General features: G+C 39.6%; 1 protein-coding gene across 4 annotated transcripts in view; it reads right to left on the bottom strand.

Moving 5' to 3' along the window:
• LOC122787814 (signal transducer and activator of transcription 5B-like) overlaps positions 1-24,423 on the bottom strand; it is a 2,227,565-nt gene that overhangs the window by 767,118 nt on the left and 1,436,024 nt on the right. For all 4 annotated transcript variants that reach the window (XM_044054718.1, XM_044054719.1, XM_044054721.1 and 1 more), the window contains one exon: positions 7,596-7,683. In XM_044054718.1, coding sequence (XP_043910653.1) covers positions 7,596-7,683 — 88 coding nt within the window. The remainder of the gene's footprint in view (positions 1-7,595; positions 7,684-24,423) is intronic.

Below are 24,423 nucleotides of genomic sequence, written 5' to 3'. Positions count from 1 at the left end.
ATGACTTCCACCACAATTATGACACTTGGTAATGAAACTAGGCTGGGGCCCATGCTTTGTGTTTGCTGACTCACTCTTATACTTCAGTGACACTGTGCAAAGTCTAGAATGTGCTGGAAAGTTCTAGGGTTTACCAGCGAGTGCTGCAGATCAACATGAGCTTTATCGCTGTGCCTTCTAGAGCTATTCTTGTTTGTAAGCATATTTGTGTGCTTTTCTGTGAGTTCATATATCTGACAAATGTCAATGGCATTATTCAAAGTTAAATCACTGTCACGAAGCAAAATCTCTCACAGCATCATCCTTAATACCACACACAAGTTTTCCTTTTATCAACTCATGCCTTAAATCACTAAATCTGCACGTTTTAGCCTTGTTTCTTAAATCAGTTATATATGCTGCAAAAGTTTCATCACGCTTTTGATCCCTTGTATAAAATATGTGTCTTTCCATTGTAACATTTGTCTGGGGGGGGGTAAACATTTCTCCAAATTTACATTTTAAACACTTGGGGTACTCTCTTGACTCAGCCAGTACAACAATATGAAGGTTTCCCCCTCTCCTGTATAGACAGCAGGTGCATACACAAATGAATGTTCCATTTCAATGGCTTCTGACCCAGGTATATTAAGCTGAATAAATACTTTGTACGATCATCTTTACTAGAAAATTCAGTCTGTATGAAAATGTCATACTCTTGCTCAAACACTCTCCAGTTCTCTGCAATATTATAATCAAACACAAGTGCACTGGGTTTTTGAAATCTGACTGCCATGCCCAAAAAGTATGCACAAATACACTGAAAATATGGCCCTTGTAATTATGTACAAACAAACTGTTCTGTGAGCTTGTAATAACATTCAAATGCACATGCATATCCATATGCATATCCGCACGTCAAGCTCCACTCGAGTAACTCACACGTGCAACCTCAACCTGGTCTGTCACATCAATAGGACTTGTTGGTGGGACAGATTTGTGTCCCAGAGACTTCCCCATCTGTGAAATAGACTCCCTTTCCACATCAAACAGAGCACCTCATTATCCCTTTTCAAGCGCAACCTGGATAACTGGATAGGAAACAGAAAATACATCCACCTATGTCCCTGCTGGACAGGGGCTTTGGGTGTGGACTTGTCTAAACATGGGCTAAACTCTTGGCTAGGCTTATAAGGACTTCAGGGCCAACAGCCAAGTAACTTCCTATGATCCTATGAACAAACTCTTTGAAATATTTTACTTTACGAAACATGCTCTGTAATGGCTGTATTTTGTGAAATCACTTTACTGTAACATTGCATGAGAACACTTCATACACTTCTGATAATGCAGACATCTTTAATTAAATATGAAAAATACATGCTTAGTGAAAATGCAGTCATTTCCTCTTATTTTATTAATTTTATGCAATTTGGACTTTATTTCAAACATTTTCTGTAGTAATTTGAACTTTTTTTTTTTTTATCAATATCGAACATATCAGTTTATGCAAATATTGTTTAGAGTGTTATGTATGCCCCGTTTCATATTTTGTGAAGAAATACTTTTGATCAAGTTTTTATATCTGAAATTTGTTTCTGACCTGTTTTGCGAATTATGCGTACAGTAGGGATGATTCACTCCTTTATATTCTTCCAGTACCAACCAGGTGCCCCTTGAACTCAAGTGGAAAAAACTGGAACTCTTTCTGGCAGCAAATCATTTTGGCTATTCTTCTCCTAACCTCATGTCCCTTTAGACATGCTGCTTTTGACACCACGTCTCTTGTCCCTCTCTAACATAGTTGACAAGCAGGCGGGGTATTTCGTTTAGATGTTTTAATACATAGAAACACATCAGGATGGATAGCAGCATCATAAAATATAAATGAACTGGTTAACAGACAGACCATACATACATATTTACATTTCAACAGCGTACTACAAAATGATGGTCAGACTCGCACGTGCTTGGTATTTATACAGTTGTGGAAGCCCTTGCATAGCTTCTTAAAGATACATACACACACACTGATTTACAGGGGGGGGTAATAAAAAATAATAGCATGAGACAACTGTTTTTTTCAAACAGTTTTGATACATTATCCTTTTTTCCCTATCTTCAAAAGAAATGAACAACTAATCAAAACTTGTAAAATGTTTTGCTTAATCAAGGCAGTACTCAAGCAATATGTGAACATCCTAGGTATAAAAACTACCTTTTTGTCTTACTTTTAGGTCCTGGAAAGAAAACTGAGAGATGGATAGCTTGGCTAAAAGTAACCATGGGTACCACTTTAAATGCAAATGAAAAATTAGTTCATAAACAAACCATATCTTTATGGAAAAAGACATAAGGCTGACCCTTGGTGAGAGCTTGCAACTCAGCTTGTACAGGTCAGAGCAATTAGACTGTTTTCAATGTTAAGAACCTTAATTCAGTCTGATAAGCTAGTTCAAATGGAGTAAGAGTTAGTTTTTCTAACACAAAATTAAAGGCCAACAATGGGATTCTATTATTAAATGCTCAACTTTTCTGTTTTTTTTTCTCTTTATTTACTGTCCCTGCTTTGAATAAACAACAATACAGCATTTAAAATATTTTAAATTGACTGTTTCTCTCCACTAGAACAGTACCTTACTGTACTGTGTTGGTTTCACTTTCAAAAACCTTTTGTCCCGCCCTGGAAAAGTCTCCAATTCACTGATGTCATCAAGACCACTGGATACAGTAGTTTTCTGGCCATTTCCCCTCCCAAACTGACATCACCACTGCCATCCTAAAAACCCAACCATTATGTGACGTCACAGCTCCCTGGTCCTTCCCCTATCCATACAAAAAGTAAAGGCTAGAACAAGGAAACAGTACATGAGTCAAGTCTCCTGCTGTGAGCTGTCAATCACAGAAGGTAACAGCTCAAATTACCCTTAGCACTTTGACAGCTAAGGAAGTTAGGTGTGAAGGGGGATGGGAGAGGAGTCAAAGTAGTAAAAATTTAGGCTTCACAAAAGACTGCAGTTTAGCCATTTTTAAAAGCAGCAGCAAAAAAAGCACTTTGAAAGTCTGTTCTGTGGTATTTGCACTGTTTGTGTTTTAAGTAGTCATTGAATGGCATGAAATGTTACTTAATACTAATTGACTGAAAGAGAGCAGTGTATGCATGTAAAATCAGTGCAGTGACAGGAGCTTTAGGAAGAAAGAGGCATGCGTGATGTAATTTTTTGCAGGCAAGCACTGTATTATGGGATATCCAGAGGTAGACTAAACGATCAGAATTTCTTCAAGATGCCAGACCCCATGTGGTCAGACTCAGAAATTACGTATAAAAATATTTAAAAACCTATGAATAGTCCCAGAGTGGTGTTAAAATGCAGGAAACACCAAACCATGATGAAATAAACATGTTTTTTGAGTCTGTGGGTGCGGTTCTCCTTTAAGATCCCAATGAGCCACCTGTTTCCTTGGAGGCTTCTAATGTAAAACCCTTTTCAAAAACATTTTCACATGAGGCTGCATCGAAAGGGGGGGGGGGGGTCCATGGGCAGACATGCTACAACAGCTGACAGGTGAACCTTGACTGAGGTGTAAGACAAGCCACAGGAAACTAACTCACACAAATACTGAAGAAAGAAACACTAGCCTCAGTGGGTGATGGGTCTTTTGTTGACACAAATTAGAAAACGTTTTGACATTACCAATAAATGATTTTCTAGTAGCAGGATTTGCTGCCTTCTTTAACACCTGCTGTATGTCCTTATAAAATGTGACAAAAAGATATAAACATTTTAAGATCTAGGCAGTTGGTTAGAGTTACTATGGTCAGGATGCATCAAACATCCCTGGTTTCATGTGAGGAAATCCAGTCTGTGAGAAGCTTGTGATAATTGTGCCTGGCCATTCCACTGCTGGCTGGGCCAGAAGAGAGTCACAAAAGTAATCTTTTGAGAGTCCTTCTGAATCTTCAGAATGACCCTGAATATTATTGAAAAGGAGAGAAAAGCATACAGGGAACTTCCTGTTAAAAGACAAGAAAAAGCATCTGCCTTCAAGGCCAGAGACCTGTAGCAGAAACTTACCAATAGTTAAAAGAGTGAAGGCAAAAAAGATCTATCTGAGGTGTTATCCACAGATGGATCAAATCTTGGAAGATCCCCTGATAGAATTTCATTCTTGAAGGTCTATCCTGGCCCCGTTTAGCTTGTCTGCACACAATTTGCTTTGATGGTATGTAAGACACCTGTAGAGTAAGACTGTGCTGAAAAGCTATATCCCAGGCTACCCTGGGTAGTCTGCATAAAAGGTAAGCATTTATCACTCTTTGCTTGTTTATGTAGCACATTGCTGTGATGTCTGTAAACATTTGTAAGGGTCCCAGGTAGCAAAAAAGAAAGAAAGAGTATTTCGAGATCATGTTAAGTGCCAATATCTTTACTATCTTTGTGTAATTTGGTCTGCCTTGTCTATAGCAAATACCTTGCACTTGTATCCTCATAGATACTATTTCTCCAGCAAAGTCTGAGGTATTTATAGTGACTGACTGCGTTGGAGCTAGGAAGAATAGGAGACCTGGATTTTGAAAAATGTGGAGTCTACAGCAAAACATTTCTCTATTTAGAAACTACAAAATGGGAAAATGAATTGTCAGTGGATTAAGATGTTTACAGCATACAAATTATAGGTACTAAAAGATTTTTGTAATGTGAAGTCTTGTAACAGGTAAAATGAGAATCATAGATGCCATGAGACCCTGAACCCTCAGGAATTCCATTGCTGAAACAGTAGTCTAATTAGAAAAACTTAAGACTACCTCTAGATGCAGATCTCTCTAATCTGTGGAGAAAAGCTCTTTGAACTGAGGTCTCCTAGAGACAGCACGAAAAATAATAATGTGAGAATTAGTCAAGCAATTCATCTGTAAATTCTGCTGGAATTCCAGTCCGTGTAGGAGATCCCTTACCATAACTCTCAACATCTTAGAGCAAGAAATCTGGAAAAAGCCATAAATAAAAGTGGGTCAAAGGCCCAAAAATAGGGACAAATTTTAAATATTGCTCTTATAAACTTGGAAAAATGATAGAATAACAGGTTTTACATTAGTATGAATTTTTTGAAGGGTATGAAGTCTGAAACTCAAATGTTTGTCATTATCTTCCAAATTCAATCTTTAATGATTTACCACTAATTTCCCACAAAAACAGAATTTTATGAAAAAATGGACCAAAAAATATGTGGCAAAAATCTGGACATTCTGCGAAAATCTGGACAGTTGAGAGGTATGTTTACCCAAGTGAGATATTCCTAACACTTTGAAAAATGTTTTGCAAAAAAGGCCCACCATCTAAAGGAGAAAAAATGTAAACACTCTGCAGAAGGCTATCAAATGAGGTAGATACTGTGGTCTAATTCACTGCTACACATGTATATACAAAGGGTAATGCAGACTAACTGATAATGTGATCCAGACTAAAAAAAAAAAAACGTTTGACATGTGGATCTAGTTAAATTAAGGAATGTATAATTCAAAAATCTAAGGTTACCAGAAAACACAAAAGCAAACAATTACAAAAAGTAGATTACTCCTCATAAGAGGAAGAGATGCCCAACATATTCCTCATATTCTCAAGAGGCAAGCATGAACAAACACAAGAACTTGACAGTAGAGAATTGTAAAAACAAGTGACGCAAAAGAAAATAACCCAAATCTAACAAAAGTTTTCCCATCCATAGATAGAGTATAGGGAAAGGGTTTAGAAGAGCAATAGCTGCTGGCACTGATCTGGGATGACTGTATAAAAACTTTTTTAAAAAGATTGCGAAGCTCGTACAGTCTTATCTGCTTTCTAGGGGGAAGCAGGGTGGCTGTCAGGCAAATTAGAAACTATGACAAAATCCAAAATCCTTCTCCAAAGCAAAAGAAACAGTAGGAATAAGAGAAAGTTATGGAAATTCCAGTTGTAACAAATCATAATACTTTCTGAGAGACTGAGAAATATCACCGTTTTCCACTGAAACACCTGTTTCATTCTGGAAATAGTTACAGAGAAAGACGATGCTTCAAAGGAAATGTCTGAAGCCATACTTGCTTCAGAAGTCTGTGGAGAAAAACACAATCTGTCCCTTCACAATTAATTCAGCCTCTTGAATGTTTATGGAAAATGAAGAATCCCTTTAGTTTTTTTACCAGAAATATACAAGGGTCAAGAGCCTCCACTAAACACTGAACTATATCCAATAAATTAGTCCTGTCTAGAATAACGTTGACAAGAGAAAACATTAAGTTTTTGTTTCTTGTTGACAGAAATTTCAAAACCAGTACTGCCAGCAAAAATTTCCTCAGGGATGGGCACAACTTTCTGAATAGAAAGAGCAGCATTCACTGCTCCTTTTCCTAGGACTGACAGAAATGGCTTTCCCTTGCCAGCCAAACGCATTTCAAAAGCCACAGAGGACATGTCTAACCTCTAGTACATGGTGGCTGTAGGGACTACACCAGTGGGACCCAAGTAAAAGATGAGTGGTCAGAGAAGCAAGCTTTGACCACACCAGAGTCACCCATCTGCAGCGGATGCACTTTAGAAGCCTGCTGTGGTGGCAAAGGCTGAATTACAATTTACTTCTTTTTTTCTGGCTGAAAGAAGGAAGAAACAGTAGGCTGTTCCATGGTTAAGTCATAAAACGTGCTCGATTCCCAGGGAAATCTAGCACCAATAGTTGGCAAACCATGAAAACAGTGAAAAAGTTAAGTTTTCCCCATTAAAACATAGTAAAAACACTTTAAACATTTAACTCCACCCCCAAAAGTAAAACAAAGCAATTTTCCACAAAGAAGTAGTGGTTTAAAACAGGTTTTAACAACTTTTTACCACAAAAGTAAAAAAGTGACTCTCCTATTTAAAAGTAATTAAAAGTCAAGTGATCATCATTAAAACACTGTTTCCCTAAATGGATGTAAAATAACAGTTGATGGCACTTCTGTACAGCTGTAAATATTGAGGTTTCATGTTGGTGTATAGCTACTGTTCACCAATAATTTTGACCCAGTGTATTAGTACATTGTTGTTGTTCTGTCTTTTTTTCTGTACATTGAAAATTTCAAAATAAAAAAAAAAATGGAAAAAACAGTTTCCCAGCTTTAAAATGTTTATTTTACAGAAAAAGTACAATTTCTGTCATACAAAGTAAAATGAAAGATTGTTTTTTTACTTCGAAGTGATGTTGTCTGCCCAGCAATGGAACAATGTTAGTCAACTGTTGATCCTCAAAAGGCCACCAAAGAGCATTGTCTTCAGGGGCGGGAAAGCTATGAAGGGCTTTATGTCCAAACTCAACTAAGCTCTGTTCAAGCTAATGGTTTGGGAGCATGGAGGGTGCCCTAAAACAACCAAAGTCGGTTGACTGTTGAATCTGTAGCAGGATCCACTCCATACAACTAAGAATACTACAGTAGTGATCAAATGAAGAACATCAGTATGGTTCATCAAACTATACAATTAAAAATAATAAAAAAATTCTCCTTTTCATGTCCTAAAATTATCTGAAGGGCTCATTTAGCCTTTAAAGAAGGATTCTGCATAAGCACAACCTTTTATTCAATTTCTATAAAATTGGCTGCTTACCATATTTCTGAAGTGGGCACCAAGGGTTCCAGTTGCTTGGTGATACTCCATATGACAAGAATTGTTCAGAATTTCACCACTACAGTCACTGTAATAAGAGAAAGCAAACTCAGTTTTACTGCTTCTAATTAACATGAAGTATATATTTATCTTGAAATGTACAATATGTATTTCACATCTTTGAATGCCTGTAACATGTAAGAATATTGGGTAGGAAGAAGCCACAGGAAGGCTTGTTTCACAGATAATCCCACTGGTATCACTCACTCTTCTTGCACCATGTATAAACATGTAACCAATTAGCTTCATCATCTTCCAGATCTTCCTCAGCACAGCCAAAGCACCTTTCAAGAGTACAGTCTGTAAAACTCTCTTCATGCTAGCACTGTAGTAAAATACTCATCCTTTATACCTCCATTGATAATAAAACACTGGGCAAATTCTGACCAACACAGTAACCTTTAATTAATAAGACTGAGTGCTTTAGTCTATTCAAGAATAGAGTCTTCTTCAGAATGAATAAATGCAGAACGATACACTTCCTTATATAGTGAGTAGTCACATGATGTGTTAGGTAAATGCAACCACTTTACATTCAATTGCTTATATTTCAACATACAAGCTACAGAGATAGTGTCATTAATACCTGGAGGTTTGTCAGCATTAAAAGTAACAGAATTAATGATTAAAGGTTACTGTGGTAGATGGAATTTGCCTGATGTTACTTGTCTGTGGATTGCAATTTTGGGGGATTATGAAGTAAACTGATTTATTTGTTGTGCTTTTTTGTGATTTGAACTTACCCATGTATTCAGAGAACCTGTTTAGTAATAAAGGACATACATCTGATCAACCCATGGATGGGGTAAATGTTTCTGGACCTTCAAATGCATCTTTACCTTCAGGACTGACTAATTTATTACAGCACTTTTCAAAAAGTATGTGGTCCCTGCTGGACTACAAGCTGCCCATTCTGTGGCCACATCCCCAACTGCAAGACCTAATGTAGTAAACAATAAAAGGTCTTGTGCGGAAGCAATGATCTCTAACACCCAGGGTTGCTTACACCAGGGCATTAGTAATCTACGCCCCAATAATAACTAATATTTTGAAACCCAATATTACATCTGGCTAATAATCGCCCCTTAACTTAGAATAAATTGATTAAGACACAACTGGAAGGCATACTAAAACAACTTTATAATTTAAAATATCACCAGTTAGATATTTCTCACCTGACTGAATGTATTCAGTGAGGTACTGTACCAAAAGGCTTAACACTGTTTAAATACAGACCACTACAGATGCCACTACATTCTGAATTACTCTTTTTCTTTGGTATTATAGGAACTGAGTACTTGGAATTTACTATTAAACAGAGTAAAGAGACTATTTCTGGACTACAAATGGAAATGACCACGCTGAATCAAATATTAATAAAATATTTATTGTTTCCCAATATTAAACAAGAATATGGTTGGCATTTTCTAAAATAGAGGACCATGTAGCTCAAAATACAGCTTGAAAAAGTAAAAAAAAAAAAATATGGGGAACCAGAGAATGTGGAGCCTATTAATGACGAATCAAACCATTTTTTAACACTAACACAGCCACGAAGAAGCAAGAGAATATCTCAGATAAAATGCAATTACCAAGGGAACATTTTTTGGCCAAATCCCAGGAAACAGAAGTTTCAAAGAAACTAACAGAAGTTTCAAAAAAAACAAAAAAACAAAAAAACACCACCACAGCTAGTGCTACGTGAGGGCAAGGAACTTAATACTGCCAACAGGTTTTTACTAAATGTTGTTTGTGATGTTTGACAGTTGTATAACCACCTCTTTGCTTTTTGAACTACTGAATTAATTAGAGGGGAAACATCTCAGCACAAGAGAAACAGCAGGTACCATACTGTTCAATTTTTTATAAAAATAGTTTTACAGACAATAATGACTTTTTAATGACATTTTAGGTCTCTTTGCTGAAACAAGGGTAAGAGTTATCACTAAAGTTGGTTTTAAAATTTATAATTCTACAGACTGATATCGGATGACCACATTATAACTAAAGGGTTCGTCTTGGTACATACAAAAGGTCTTGCTTGGTAGATTTGCTGACATAACTAAAGCTTTCCACCAGAAAACAAATTTGAAGCACTATTTTGTAAAAATAACACTAGAGACCCCGCAAAAAGCCGCAGCACACTTCACCCACCACTTATACCTGCACTTAACTTTTTTGAAAAAAAATATGTGAAAGGGACAGTTAGCATCTGCTGAACAACAAACACATGGAAATATGTAATTCTGAAAGTACCGTCTTTAAACAACTTTCTCAGCATGGCATGACTTGTACTATGAAACCTGATAAAGGTGGGGTTTGTTTTTATGGATACTGACGAATATACTAACAGCATGAGCCTGATGATTATCAGAATTGATTTTTTTATAGATAAGTATCTATGAATGAAATGAAAGTGGCATAGCAAAACCAGTTTGTAGCTGGATACACATACCAATTCTTACAGATCAGAGCCTCTGTAACCAGATCTTTGACTTCTTGAACACATCAGGTATCTCGGGTATCATTACACTCAACACTGGTGTCCTCTACTATTCACCATCCTTACCCATAACTGCTCTGTGAAATTTCCCAATAACCATATCATCAAATTCGCAGACAATACCACTGTAGTGTGTCTCATAAGGGATGGTGACGAGAGGGAATACAGGAACTAAGTCAGATCTCTGATCAAATAGTGCTAAAATAACAACTTGGATCTGAATGTTGGCAGTATGACTGGTATAGGGAGAGAGCTAGCTGATATGATGCACAGAAGGAAGGTTGGTATATTGTGTGTACAAGAGACCAGATGGAAGGGGAGTACGGCTAGGTGTATCGGAGGTGGGTTCAAATTGTTTTATCATGGTGTGGAAGGGAGGAGAAATGGCATAGGAGTTATCCTGAAGGAACAGTATGCTAAGAGTGTTTTGGAGGTGAAAAGAGTGTCGGATAGAGTGATGTTTATGAAGCTGGAAATTGATGATGAATGTTGTTAGTGCATATGCTCCACAAGTTGGGTGTGCGATGGATGAGAAAGAAAAATTTTGGAGTGAATTGGATGAAGTGGTGATGACTGTACCCAAGGGTGAGAGAGTGGTGATTGGAGCAGATTTCAATGGGCATGTTGGTGAAGGGAACAGAGGGGATGAGGAAGTGATGGGTAGGTATGGTGTTAAGCAAAAGAATGCAGAAGGTCAGATGGTAGTGGATTTTGTGAAAAGGATGCACATGGCTGTGGTGAATACGCATTTTAACAAGAGGGAGGAGCATAGGGTAACATACAAGAGTGGAGGAAGATGCACATAGGTAGATAGGTAGATTATATCTTATGTAGGAGGGCCAGTTTGAAGGAGATTGGAGACTGTAAAGTGGTGACCAGGGAAAGTGTAGCTAGGCAGCATAGGATGGTCGTTTGTAGGATGACGTTGGTGAGCAAGAAGAGGAGGAGGAGGAGTGTAAGGGCAGCACCAAGGATCAAATGGTGGAAACTGAAAAAGGGTAATTGTGAAATGGAGTTCAGGGAAGAGTTAAGACAGGCATTGGGTGGCAGTGAAGAGTTACCAAATAGCTGGATAACTACAGCAGAGCTATAAGGGAGACTGCTAGAAAGGTGCTTCGGATGACATCTGGACAGAGGAAGGACGACAAGGAGACATGGAGGTGGAATGAGGAAGTACAGGAGGGTATACAGAGAAAGAGGTTAGCAAAGAAGTGGGACTGTCAGAGAGATGAAGAAAGTAGACAGGAGTATAAGAAGATGAGGTGCATGGCAAAGAGAGAGGTGGCAAAGGCTAAGGATAAGGCATATGAAGAGTTGTATGAAAGGTTGGACACTAAGGAGGGAGAAAAGGACCTGTACCGAATGGCCAGAGAGGGACCGAGCTAGGAAAGATGTGCAGCAGGTAAAGGTGATAAAGGATGTAAAGTTTCTCAGTACTTAAAAAAAAAAAAGTGAAGACAGATACATTTCTTTCTCTCTTTCAGTGGCTTTTATTAACTACAGTACACACGTGCGGGAGCCTCACGGAAAGTACCAGGGAGACTCGCAGAACAAAGAAATAAACAAGCTTATATACTGGTGATATTTCTGACAGTACAAAAATATAAAACTGTACCAATTAGATCATTACACAGGGCAATTAACCAATCAAAGGTTTACCCGTAAACATAAGACAATTCACATAATCATATCTCTAGGCAGAAGAGAAATTCAGATATACTTCCATAAAAGGCACATTTCCTGCCTTCAGGCAGAATCTAGCTTGCTCAGTATTTTTCCATTGTTCACAGTTCAGAGTTAACAATACCAAGTACATCTCAGTTCATACAAACTGTCACATACTCAATTCCCTTGAAACACATGCTTTGGCTGTTCATATTCTACAATCCCCCATTTGATGCTGTGTAAGCATCATCATTTAACCTGTCATACATTTGCCACAGATCTAGCATAACCATGCTACTAGTCTTTTCATCGTTGAGAGACATTTTCATCTATAGTCATATGTGCGGGCATATAATATTTTGGCACTTTTTTCACAGTTTTTGAAGATATAAATTTTAAAATCAGTGCTTTGATTAGAAATAAAACAATGAAAGCAACAATTGCTAATACTGCAATTAACAAGATCAGCTTCAACAGTCCGCCACCCCAACCTGAGAATAGGTTGGTTAACCAAGTCCATATTGAGCTAGCAGCCTCTTTGTCCTCCGAAAGTTTGGAAATTCTCTGAATCAGTTCAAGGTGACTCTCAATTTCGTGCCAATTGTCAGGAATAAAAGTACAGCACTCCTTCTGGATTAAAGCGCAAGTTCCTCCTTTTGCCGCTAGGGTGAAATCGAGGGCCATACAGTTTTGGAGTACTACAGTCCTCATGGCAGTCAGTTCATCAGTTACTAATTCTAAGGCAGAAAATGTAGCACTGCTCAAAATCTCAAGCAGTTTAGATAACTTTCTCAGTTCCCAAATTGATTTCACTGCTCCGTATGACGGGATTATACCAGCCCATGATATTACATCATCACCCAAGTACATATGGGACAGTCCTTTGGTACTAGCATGAGCCAGGTCATGATGAGAGATCCATGAAGCATCAACTTTACCTACCAGATTGGCAGGCTTCTTGACCTCTCGAACGTTCCAAATTTTTCCCTTAGGTAATTTAGATACATGTCGGATAGCTGGGACTAGGTACCCCAGGAAACAGCTGCCAGACCAGTTTCCTGGTAACCATTTATATACTTTTCTGCCACGCACAAAATAACAGTTCTCTACTTTGATGGTGATATTGATAGGTTTAAAGCGATTCTCAGCATTCTGCCGCCCATCAAATATTTTCCAGTAGACCGTTTCTATTTTCCGAGAAAAGTTAGCTATAGAGTTTTTCACAGTTCTTGATATAGGTGAGAAATCGGTTACACAACCTCATACAGTGCAGTTATATACCACCGCTTTATTGCAATGGCTCCACCCTACTCTGATTTTATCAAGTTTCTGGAAACACACAGTTCCATTTTGATGGACAGACAACTGTAATGCTACTTTGTGTTTCGAAATAACTCTTGATGTGTCATAGATCAGAATCATCCATGTGTCTTCAATCCCTAAAGGAACTATATTTAGCAACAATCCCCCATGAACCGTAGGAATGGCAGTGCAGATCCAACAATTGGAAACGTTAAGGGATGATGCATAAGTATATTTTATGGCTTGATAAGTATTGAATGGTGGGTGCCATGCAGTTCTTTTGGCATGAGGTATTACTGTAGCGGAAAATAGGAATGGCCACAGTAAAAATAGAACAACAAAAATAACCACCAAGATTGTTGCACAGTACCTCAGTGGAAATGGTGGTTTCGGTGGTACGGTATGAGAATGGGGAAGTGTTTTGATTGGAAAAATGTCAGACATGGTCAGGCGCAGGAACAGTATGGCTTTGAGTACGGGAAGCGATAGGTGGAGATTCTGAAGCTGTGAAAGGTAGAGGCATTTGATCTTCGGAAGGCACGACTTTCTTAACATGTGATATATGAATCGAGGTTGGTGAGCCTTGTAGTCGCACTGCTGAAGAGGTTGTCAATAGAACCAGGTAAGGCCCTTTCCAACGAGGCTGCAGTGCTGTTTTCCTGGAAAAAGACTTAACGTACACCCAATCGCCTGGTTGTAGTTCGGAAGACGTAAAAGGATCAGGGTTATGTTGTGCAGCTGCTACTTGGCGGTGATAACACTGTAAGAAAGAAACAAGAGAAGTGCAGTATACAATAACATCATGATCAAAGGCATCGTACTCAGAAAAGGGTGGTGGTGGAGTCATGGGCATTCGCATAGGTCGGCCCATTAAAATCTCACGAGGAGAAAGACCTTTAGTAGGATGTACTTGTGCTCTCATAGAGAGCAAAGCTATTGGCAAGGCCTGTACCCAAGTGAGGCCTGTTTCAGTAGTAATTTTTGCGAGTCTAGTTTTCAGTGTTTGATTCATGTGTTCTATAATTCCAGACGCCTGCGGTCTATATGGACAGTGGAATTTTAGAGTGATGCCCAACATAGTACACAGTGAGTCAATTAATTGAGCTGTAAAATGTGTTCCACGGTCAGAATATATATAACAAGGAACACCAAATCGAGGTATAAAGTCATAACAAAGTTTCTTAGCAACTGAGAAAGCATCATTTTTCGCACAAGGGTATGCTTCTAACCATCCAGAAAAAACATCAACAACAGTTAAAACATATTTAAAACATGCACAAGGTGGTAATTCAATAAAATCCCATTGCAAAGCACAAAATGGTCCCAATGGTTTTGGTAAAGGTTGTGTGGGAGCCATTGTGCCTTTGGAAATATTGTACTGTAAACAAATGGAGCATTTGCTCACAAAGTGCTGTACAGAAACAGAAAGCTTTGGGGCAAACCAATCCTTTTGGATTTGTTTTATTAAAGCTTGTACCCCAACATGTGCTGACAAATGATAAGCTTTAATGAGGGAATTTAGCATGGATAGGGGGCAGACTAATCTGCCATCTGGATGTTGCCAAATTAAATCAGATCGTTTAAAACAATTTTGAGCCAGCCATGTTTTCCTTTCTGATTCTGAGACCTCATTCTGTAAAGCTTTTAGTACTGTTTCATCAAAAGTTGTCATAGATTGTAATGGCTGCAAAAAGTGACCCTGAACAGTTTGCGAAAAAGCAGCCTGTTTAGCAGCCCAGTCAGCAAAATTATTTCCTTTACTCTCGAAAGTGTCATTGGATTGATGGGCCGCACTTTTAACAACAGCAATTTCAGAAGGTAACAATAAGTCTTATAATAAATTATTGATATACAAATGTTTTTTAATGGGTGTTCCAGAAGATGTTAAGAACCCCCGTTCTTTCCACAATATACCAAAATCATGAACAACACCATGGGCATAACGGGAATCAGTATAAATAGTAACAGACTTGTCTTTAGCGAGATTACATGCATGTGATAATGCCACTAATTCCGCGGCCTGAGCGGAGGTGCCAGTTGGTAATCGTGCTGATTGCAATACTTCAGTCGGTGTGCAGACTGACCAAGCAGCTTGGAATTTTCCGGAGTTTGTTCTTAAACAGGATCCATCAACGAAAAGAACTAAATCAGGATTTTGCAAAGGAGTATCAAATAAATTCAACCTAGGAGAAAGAACAGAGTTAGCTACTAACACACAATCATGTGGTTCGCCCTCGTCTGAGGTTGGTATTAAAGAGGCAGGGTTTAGTGGTGGGCAGCGTTTAATTTGTAGAGTAGGATTTCCCATTAAACTTATTTCGTATTTAGTAAGACGTGCATTTGAAAAATATTGTGTTTTAGTTTTCAAAAGTAATGCTTGAACAGCATGCGGGACTGCCAGTACAGTGTCATGTCCCAGAATTAATGGAGCTGCCATATCTACCAAGACAGCAGCAGCAGCCACAGCCCGTAAGCAGGCTGGATAACCAGAAGCAACCGGATCCAATTGAGTACTATAGTAAGCAATTGGTCGGTATCCACCAGTGCGTTGCTGGGTTAAGAGACCCAGAGCAGTCTTATTTTGTTTGCAACAAAAGAAAACAAAAGGTTTAGAATAGTCTGGTAACCCTAAGGCAGGTGGATTAACCAGGGCTGTTTTAATTGCCTGAAAAGCCTCATCATGCTGTGACGTCCAGGGTAGAGGGTCTGTAATGTCCTTTTTTAAGAGTTGCAATAGAGGGGTGGTAATTTCTAAAAAATTAGACGCCCACTGTCTGCAGTATCCTGCTAGACCAAGGAACCCTCTAAGTTGCCTCTGGGTTACAGGACGAGGCGCAGTTTGAATAGAACTGATACGGTTTGGGAGTATCCGACGAGAACCCATTTCAATTATGTATTCCAAATACTGTACTTTATCTTGACAATATTGTAATTTTGATTTATTTATTTTAAATCCTCGTGTGGCTAGGAATTTTAACATTTAAAGAGAATCTTCCTTACAGGCGTTATTGTCTGGGGAGGCTATAAGGATATCATCCACATACTGGACTAGTACTGAACGTGATGGTAGCTGTAATATCTTGTAATTGCCTATGCATTTCCCTTGAAAATAATGTCAGTGATTCTACATATCCCTGGGGCAATCGGGTTCAAGTATACTGTTGCCCTTTGTAGGTAAAAGCAAACAAATATTGACTATCAGAATGTACTGGGATAGAGAAAAAGGCTGATGAAATATCTATTACTGTAAAACATTTAGCTGTAGGTGGGATACAACTTAAAATAGTAGCAGGGTTTGGCACAATTGGGAAGACAGGCATAACTGCTTTGTTAATTTCCCATAGATCTTGTACAAATCTGTAAGCTTGTTTACCAGGTTTCTTTACCGGTAATACTGGAGTATTACACGGGCTTGTGGTGGGCACTATTATCCCTTGTTGTGCTAGTGCAGAAATAACAGGGGCTATACCAGAAATAGCCTCAGCCGTCAGAGAGTACTGTGGTACTCGCGGCAATTTTGCTCCAGGTTTTAGAGTTATTTTTACAGGGATAGCTGAAGTTAAAAATCCTACATCATTATCATGAGTTGTCCACAAGCAAGAGGGCAGGGAATGTAAATCTTCATTTTTGTTAGAATCTGACTGAATACACATTGATTGCAATGGGATAGTATCATCCAAGGTTGCTAAAGTAGTGTCCTGTTGGTCTGGAGGTACTTGGAGATAGACTCAATCAGCTGTGCAAAGGTTGGTGGCCCCCATTTTGCACAATAAGTCTCGTCCTAATAAATTTAAAGGCGCCGATGGTCCTACTAGAAAGGCATGATTATCCTGCAATGGTCCCAAAGTTATTGGGACCAGAACGGTCTCAGAATATTCGATAGGTATACCGGAAACACCCACTCCTTTAGTAACTTTATTAGAAAGTGGAATATTCATGGCTGTTCTGCTAGTTAGCATAGATTTAGCTGCTCCGGTATCAATCAAAAATGGATATGGTTTGTTTTTAACTAGTAACATAACATGTGGTCCGTCCTAATCCACAGGAAGGAAGGGGTACAACTGCTGTTGTTTCTGTTCAGGGAACCTTCAATGTGGTTGTTGTCGAGGGTTTGGCGTCCAGTTAGAATTCCACTGTTGTGGCGCCTCAGTGTATGGTGCAGGTTGCTCTCCCAAATATGGGCACTCATTTTTACAATGGCCCATCTGGCCGCAATTGAAACATTTGTTCTGATTATTTGGATTCTGGGTTTGGGTAGGTTGTGTACCTTGATAGTTTTGTTTATTGTTTGGTGCTGGACTGTGACCTCTGCCCCTCCCCCGTCCCCACCCTCGTCCTCTACCTTGGTGACCGGGTTGGCCCACAGCATTACACATTTGAATTTGTGCTTGTACTAATTTTTCCTGTAAATCATTCTTTTCTTTAGCCAAATGGTCAGATAGGTATTGTACTTGCTGGACTAACTCATGCAGGCCCAGACTGGGCCAATTCAAACATACTTCCTTTAATTCATCTCTCACTTGAGGGCATAACCCATCCACAAAAGTGGCTGATAGCCCGCTCTGTGCTGGCCCTTCGTTGGGCTCTGGGTATCCAGAATATGCCTCAAAGGCATCAGTAAGTCGTTGTAAATATTCATCTATTGGTTCGTCTTCTTTTTGTAAGACTGATTTAATCTTAGACCAATTTGGGGTAGGTGGCACTATGACGATAATAGCATCAACAATTCGTTGTCTAACCGCTTCAAAACTGTTTTCCCCTTGTGTATTATGCTTTGGTATTGGGGTGGGGACATTAGCATGATCCCAGATACGTTTCATCAGATCAGCTGGAACAGAGTATTGGAGGACAGCTTTAACTTCTTCTATAGTAGGATTTTGTAAACATATGTGTCCTGCTAATACGCGTTGAAACTTTGCTGGGTTATTACGAATGGGCGAAAGTGATTTGGTAATAGCTTGAAAATCGACTGCCGACCACGCCCTAGGTACGATGACAGTAGCCGGTTGTTCCACATCTCTAGCATGTGCTGGATTTGGAATCTCCCTCAGTGGAAATACTCCTGCTTCATCTGATGAGCTCGTGCTCGAATTGGAAGTGAAGCTTTGATGAGATTTATCTGGATTAATGTAATCATCCTTAACCACAATTGGGTATTGCTTATAATATTTACCCTTGTGTGAATAAACTGTTTTCCTATTTTGAGGTATTTTCGGCTGACTGGATCTAGGGTCAAAAAGCATTTTCACTTTTCTTTTGTGCCGTTTCTTAATCTTAGAGCGGGTCACTCTAGAGGATGATTTGCCTGTATCTATTTGGTGAGGTTGTTCTATAGTCATGCAACTAGGTTGGCCTCCTATCACCTGATCTCCCCGTCTGGGGTCCTGGATGATTTGCTCTTCCATCCGCCGGCCTTCACTCAGTATTGTAGAACTAACAGCTCCATCCTGTAGTTGTGAAGGTTGATATTGCGGTGGAGGAGCAGTAGGAGGTGTGGGAAAACATGTATTATCATTTTCAGATGATTCTGGTATCTGTAGTTTAATTCTTGTACTGGATATAATCCCTTAAAGGGTGGGTCTTTTAAACATTTACCATTAGTTATGTCTAGATTCTTAGTAGTTTGTCGCAGTTCCTTTATCTGCTCTTTTAACTTTTGTTGATTATCCTTAAGACTACTAACGACCAAATCTTTTCCCTGTTCTTTTGCCTCACACATCCAGTCATTAAAAGCTGCCCAGCACAACCCTGGTATTTTTCCTTTCTTTTTTAATTTTTTTGCGTAAATTAGTCAGAACATCTTTATTAAATCCATTTTCTGGAAAAGGAAGATCGCCATCGTCCTTAGTAAGGGCGATCCAATGATCTAAAAATATACAACTGTCCCGGGACACCTGATAAAACATATAACCAGCTGGTGTACCTTTTTCTGGCTCATTTATTTTACCCGCACTCACTCCCATTTTCACTCAGTACCCCACTCTCATTCGATGTGCTATACCGGTTTACCACAACTTTAGCTAAGGCGTTATGAAAACGTCTTGTTACCCCACTCTCATACAAGATGCTATACCTGTTTGACACAGGTTTAGCTAAGGCGTTATAAAACGTCTTTTTACCCCACTCTCATACAGTAAGCTATACCCGTTCAACACGGGTCTAGCTTAAGACGTAAAACGTCTTTTTACCCCGCTCTCATACAATAAGCTATACCTATTTGACACAGGTCTAGCTAAGAAGTTATAAAAATGTCTTTTTACCCCGCTCTCATACAATAAGCTATACCTGTTTGACACAGGTCTAGCTAAGACATTATAAAAACGTCTTTTTACCTCCGCTCTCATACAATAAGCTATACCTGTTTGACACAGGTCTAGCTAAACCGTTATAAAAACGTCTTTTTACCCCCGCTCTCATGCAATAAGCTATACCTGTTTGACACAGGTCTAGCTAAGACGTTATAAAAAATGTCTGTTTACCCCACTCTCATTCCTCCTCATACGTATAATGCCGGTTTATTCTCCGGATTAACCCCACTCTCATACTGCGTATTCAAAGCAGAAAAGAAATGCATGCCACTTACCTTAAAATGACTGAAGGAGAGAAATAACTTTGTCAGAAAAAAAAATTTGTTCATAAAATTTTTAGAAGGCAGACAGGGACAGAAAAATTAAAGAAATACCACAGAAACAGAAAAATCTGTTGTGGGCCCTTCTAGCATTATTTCGTTCAGTTCTCAACTGCTGCAGCTTGCTCTTAATTCAGATCCAAGTAAATGGCACCAATTGTAAAGTTTCTCAGTACTTAAAAAAAAAGTGAAGACAGATACATTTCTTTCTCTCTTTCAGTGGCTTTTATTAACTACAGTATACAAGTGCAGGAGCCTCACAGAAAGTACCAGGGAGACTCCCAGAACAAAGAAATAAACAAGCTTATATACTGGTGATATTGCTGACAGTACAAAAATATAAAACTGTACCAATTAGATCATTACTACACAGGGCAATTAACCAATCAAAGGTTTACCCGTAAACATAAGACAATTCACATCATCATATCTCTAGGCAGAAGAGAAATTCGGATATACTTCCATAAAAGGCACATTTCCTGCCTTCAGGCAGAATCTAGCTTGCTCAGTATTTTTCCATTGTTCACAGTTCAGAGTTAACAATACCAAGTACATCTCAGTTCATACAAACTGTCACATACTCAATTCCCTTGAACACATGCTTTGGCTGTTCATATTCTACAAGGACAATGAGGGAAACATACACACAAGCGAGGAGAGTGTGTTAAGCAGATGGAAAGAGCACTTTGAGGGGTTGATGAATGAAAAGAATGAGAGGGAGTGAAGGTTGGATGATGTGGGGATCGTGAATCATGAAGTGCAATGGATTAGCAAGGAGCAAGTAAGGATAGCTACAGAGAGGATGAAGAATGGAAAGGCTGTTGGTCCAGATGACATACCTGTGGAAGCATAGAGGTGTTTAGGTAAAATGGCAGTGGAGTTTCTAACCAGATTGTTTAATGAAATCTTGGAAAGTGAGAGGATGCCTGAGGAATGGAGAAAAAGTGTTTTGGTACCGATTTTTAATAATAAGGGTGATGTGCAGAGCTGTAGTAACTACAGAGGGATTAAATTGATTACTTACAGCAAGAAGTTATGGGAAAGAGTAGTGGAAGCTAGGTTAAGAAGGGACGTGATGATTAATAATCAGCAGTATGGTTTCATGCCGGGAAAGAGCACTACAGATGCCATGTTTGCTCTGAGAGTGCTGATGGAGAAGTACAGAGAAGGTCAGAAGGAGTTGCATTGTGTTTTTGTAGACTTGGAGAAAGCATATGACAGGGTGCCAAGAGAGGAGTTGTGGTATTGCATGAGGAAGTCGGGAGTGTCAGAGAAGTATGTAAGAGTGGTACAGGATATGTATGAGGGTAGTGTGACAGCAGTAAGGTCTGCGGTGGGAGTGACGGATGTATTTAAGGTGGAGGTGGGATTACATCAAGGATCAGCTCCGAGCCCTTTCTTATTTGCAATGGTGATGGACAGGTTGGCAGACGAGATCAGACAGGAGTCCCCGTGGACTATGATGTTTGCAGATGACATTGTGATCTGTAGTGAGAGAGTAGGGAACAGGTGGAGACGACCCTGGAAAGATGGAGATATGCTCTAGAGAGAAGAGGAATGAAGGTCAGCAGGACTAAGACAGAATATATGTGTGTGAATGAGTGGGAGGATAGAAGAATGGTGAGGATGCCAGGAGTAGAGGTGGCGAAGGTGGATGAGTTTAAATACTTGGGATCAATAGTTCAGAGTAATGGTGAGTGTGGAAGAGAGGTGAAGAAGAGAGTGCAGGCAGGATGGATTGGGTGAAAAAGAGTGTCAGGAGTGATTTGTGACAGACGAGTGCCAGTAAGAGTGAAAGGGAAGGTCTACAAGAAGGTAGTGAGACCAGCAATGTTATATGGGCTGGAGACAATGGCACTGACAAAAAGGCAGGAGTTAGAGCTGGATGTGGTATAGTTAAAGATGTTAAGATTGCCACTGGGTGTGATGAGGGTGGACAGGATTAGGAATAAGTATATTAAAGGGTCAGCCCAGGTTGGAAGGTTTGGAGACAAAGCCAGAGAGGCAAGATTATGTTGGTTTGGACATGTGCTGAGGAGAGATGCCGAGTATATTGAGAAAAAGATGCTAAGGATGAAGCTACCAAGTAACAGGAAAAGAGGAAGGCCCAAGATAAGGTTTATGGATGTGGTGAGAGAGGACATGCAGGTGGTTGGTGTGACAGAGCAAGATGCAGAGGACAGGAATAAATGGAAACAGATGATCCGCTGTGGCAACCCCTAACGGGAACAGCCAAAAGAAGATGATGATCTGAATGTCAACGAAACTAAAGAAATTATCATTGACTTCAGAAAAAGGCCAGCCCTTCACTCTCCACTTGAGATCAACAGTGATGTGGTAGAGTGAGTTCAATCTGCAAAGTTCCTGGGGGGTACACATCTAAGATCTTTCTTGGTCCGTGAACACAGGCCAGATATTTACAAAAGCTTGCCAACGCCTGCACTTCCTGAGAAGGCTCAAAAGTGCAAAGCTTCCTCTGAATGCTCTATCCACTTTCTTTAAAGGAGCTATTGAAAGTATTCTCACCTGCAACTTTACTGTGTGGTATGGAAACGGTACTACAGCAGAAAGGAAGAAGCTTCAAAGAGTGGTGACAATTGGGGAGAAGATAATGGGCACAAATCTTCCAACCATGCAAAAACGTTTTACAACACAAAGCATAAAGAGAGCATACAATATACTTAAGAGAGACATCACATCCAGCATTTGGCTGGTTTTCTAGACTTTCATCTGGCAAGGGGTACCGCAACATCAGCTACAGGACCTCCAGGCTCTTGAACAGTTTCTATCCAACAGCAATAAGGCTCAAATTCTGACATCAACTTGGTCATCTCCTACCTCCAAACGTGATCTCACTAGTAATATTTTACTGAAAGTGATGCATTAATTCACTACAGTTAATGTAGTCTTACAGAAGTGCAATATCTTTCTCTTAAAAGTGCAAATGCAATAATTCCTCATGTGCAATATTAACAAAATGCCTTTTCTTCTCTTTTTCTGTGTACAGTATTATTTGTTCATATGTTTAGGATTATATGTGGGTAGTTTTACCTGACTAAAAATACGTTATAAGGAGTATTTTTTTATGTGTATTAGTCATTAGAATAGCTGTGCATACATCATGTCTTATTCTTTTTATATTTAAATTGCCTCTGTACTCTGATGACGAACTTATACCCGGAATTTCGTTTAGGTTGCACTTGTGTTTCCTAAATGACAATAGAGTTTTTTTTTGAATCTTTGAATCAAAAATCCAAAACCACCTCATATAACTGCCATTCCAAAAACCCAAAAGAATTAGAAGTTATGTACTCACCATAACGTTCCATCTGAGTAGGTATCTTCATTTGTCTGCAACCTTTGGGATACGGATCCGATCTCGGGTCCGAGCCGGCAACTTTTACCACAGCATAGATCCGAGCTCCTAGCTCCTCCCTTTACCCATAATCCCCTGCCAACCCTAACTGACCTCAGATCAAGTTTGCCCGATATAAGCAATGTAAAGGTGCCCCGGAAGGGGCTAATCCAAGACATATCCTAAAGGTCAGGGGGAAGGAGGGGGGGATGGTTGCAGACAAATGAAGATACCTACTCAGATGGAATGTTATGGTGAGTACATAACTTCTAAATCTGAAGTAGGAACTTCATTTGTCAGCAACCTTTGGGACAGAGTCCCCAGCTACCTGAATCCTGGGTGGCCTTTATGGAAGAACATTCCGGAGCACTGCAGAGCCAAAGGACGCCCTACCTCTGGAGACAACATCCAGTTTGTAATGGCTGATAAAGGTATGAGATGAGGCCCAAGTGGCTGCGGAACAAATATCATCTAAGGGAACCCTAGATTTAAAAGCCGCCGAAGCAGCGACGGCCTTAGTAGAATGAGCTCGAACCCCTTGAGGTGCAGGCCTTCCCGAACTCTGGTATGCTAAGAGGATACAATTAGCTATCCACCGTGATAGTGTAACTTTAGAGATTGACTTGCCTAAACTTGTTTTGGCAAAGGAGACAAACAACTGGTCAGATTGCCTATGACCAGCAGTTCGATGAGTATAAAAACGTAATTGTCTGTGCACATCCAAGGAATGCAGTTTATATTCTCCTTTGTTCTGGTAATGGGGAAAGAACACGGGAAGATTAATGGATTGATTAATATTAGCTTCTGAATACACCTTAGGCAGAAAGGACGGATTGATCCTGAGGTAAACTCTATCTGGATGGAAGGATAAATAAGGCAGCTTAACACATAGAGCCTGAAGTTAAGAAACCCTTTTAGCTGACGTAATGACCACTAAGAAGGCCATTTTCCAAGAGAGATATTTAAGATCAACCGTGGCCGCCGGCTCGAAAGGGGGGCTAGTCAAGGCTTGGAGAACCAAAGACAAATCCCATGGGGGTACTACCTCCCTGAGTGGAGGTCTGAGAAGGAAAGTACCCTTGAGGAAAGCTTTACAAAGCTTAGCAGTCATCAGAGGGCCTGATTCATGCCCTACATGATAATGCGAAATCGCTGCCAGTTGTACCTTGACTGTAGAGCAGCTAGCCCCTTGATGAAAAAGGGTAGTTAAGAACTCCAAAACCGACGTGAGAGGCGCCGTGAAAGGATCCAAGTGATGGTGCTCCGCCAGATTGAAAAACGTTTCCACTTGCTTCGGTAGACTCTTCTGGTGGAA

This window comes from Protopterus annectens, chromosome 13.part0 (assembly GCF_019279795.1).
Source record: "Protopterus annectens isolate FY-2018-M chromosome 13.part0, PAN1.0, whole genome shotgun sequence".
Classification (NCBI taxonomy): Eukaryota; Metazoa; Chordata; order Ceratodontiformes; family Protopteridae; genus Protopterus; species Protopterus annectens.
The sequence above is the reverse complement of the archived record's forward strand: the minus strand, read 5'-3'. Positions and strand labels throughout refer to the sequence as shown.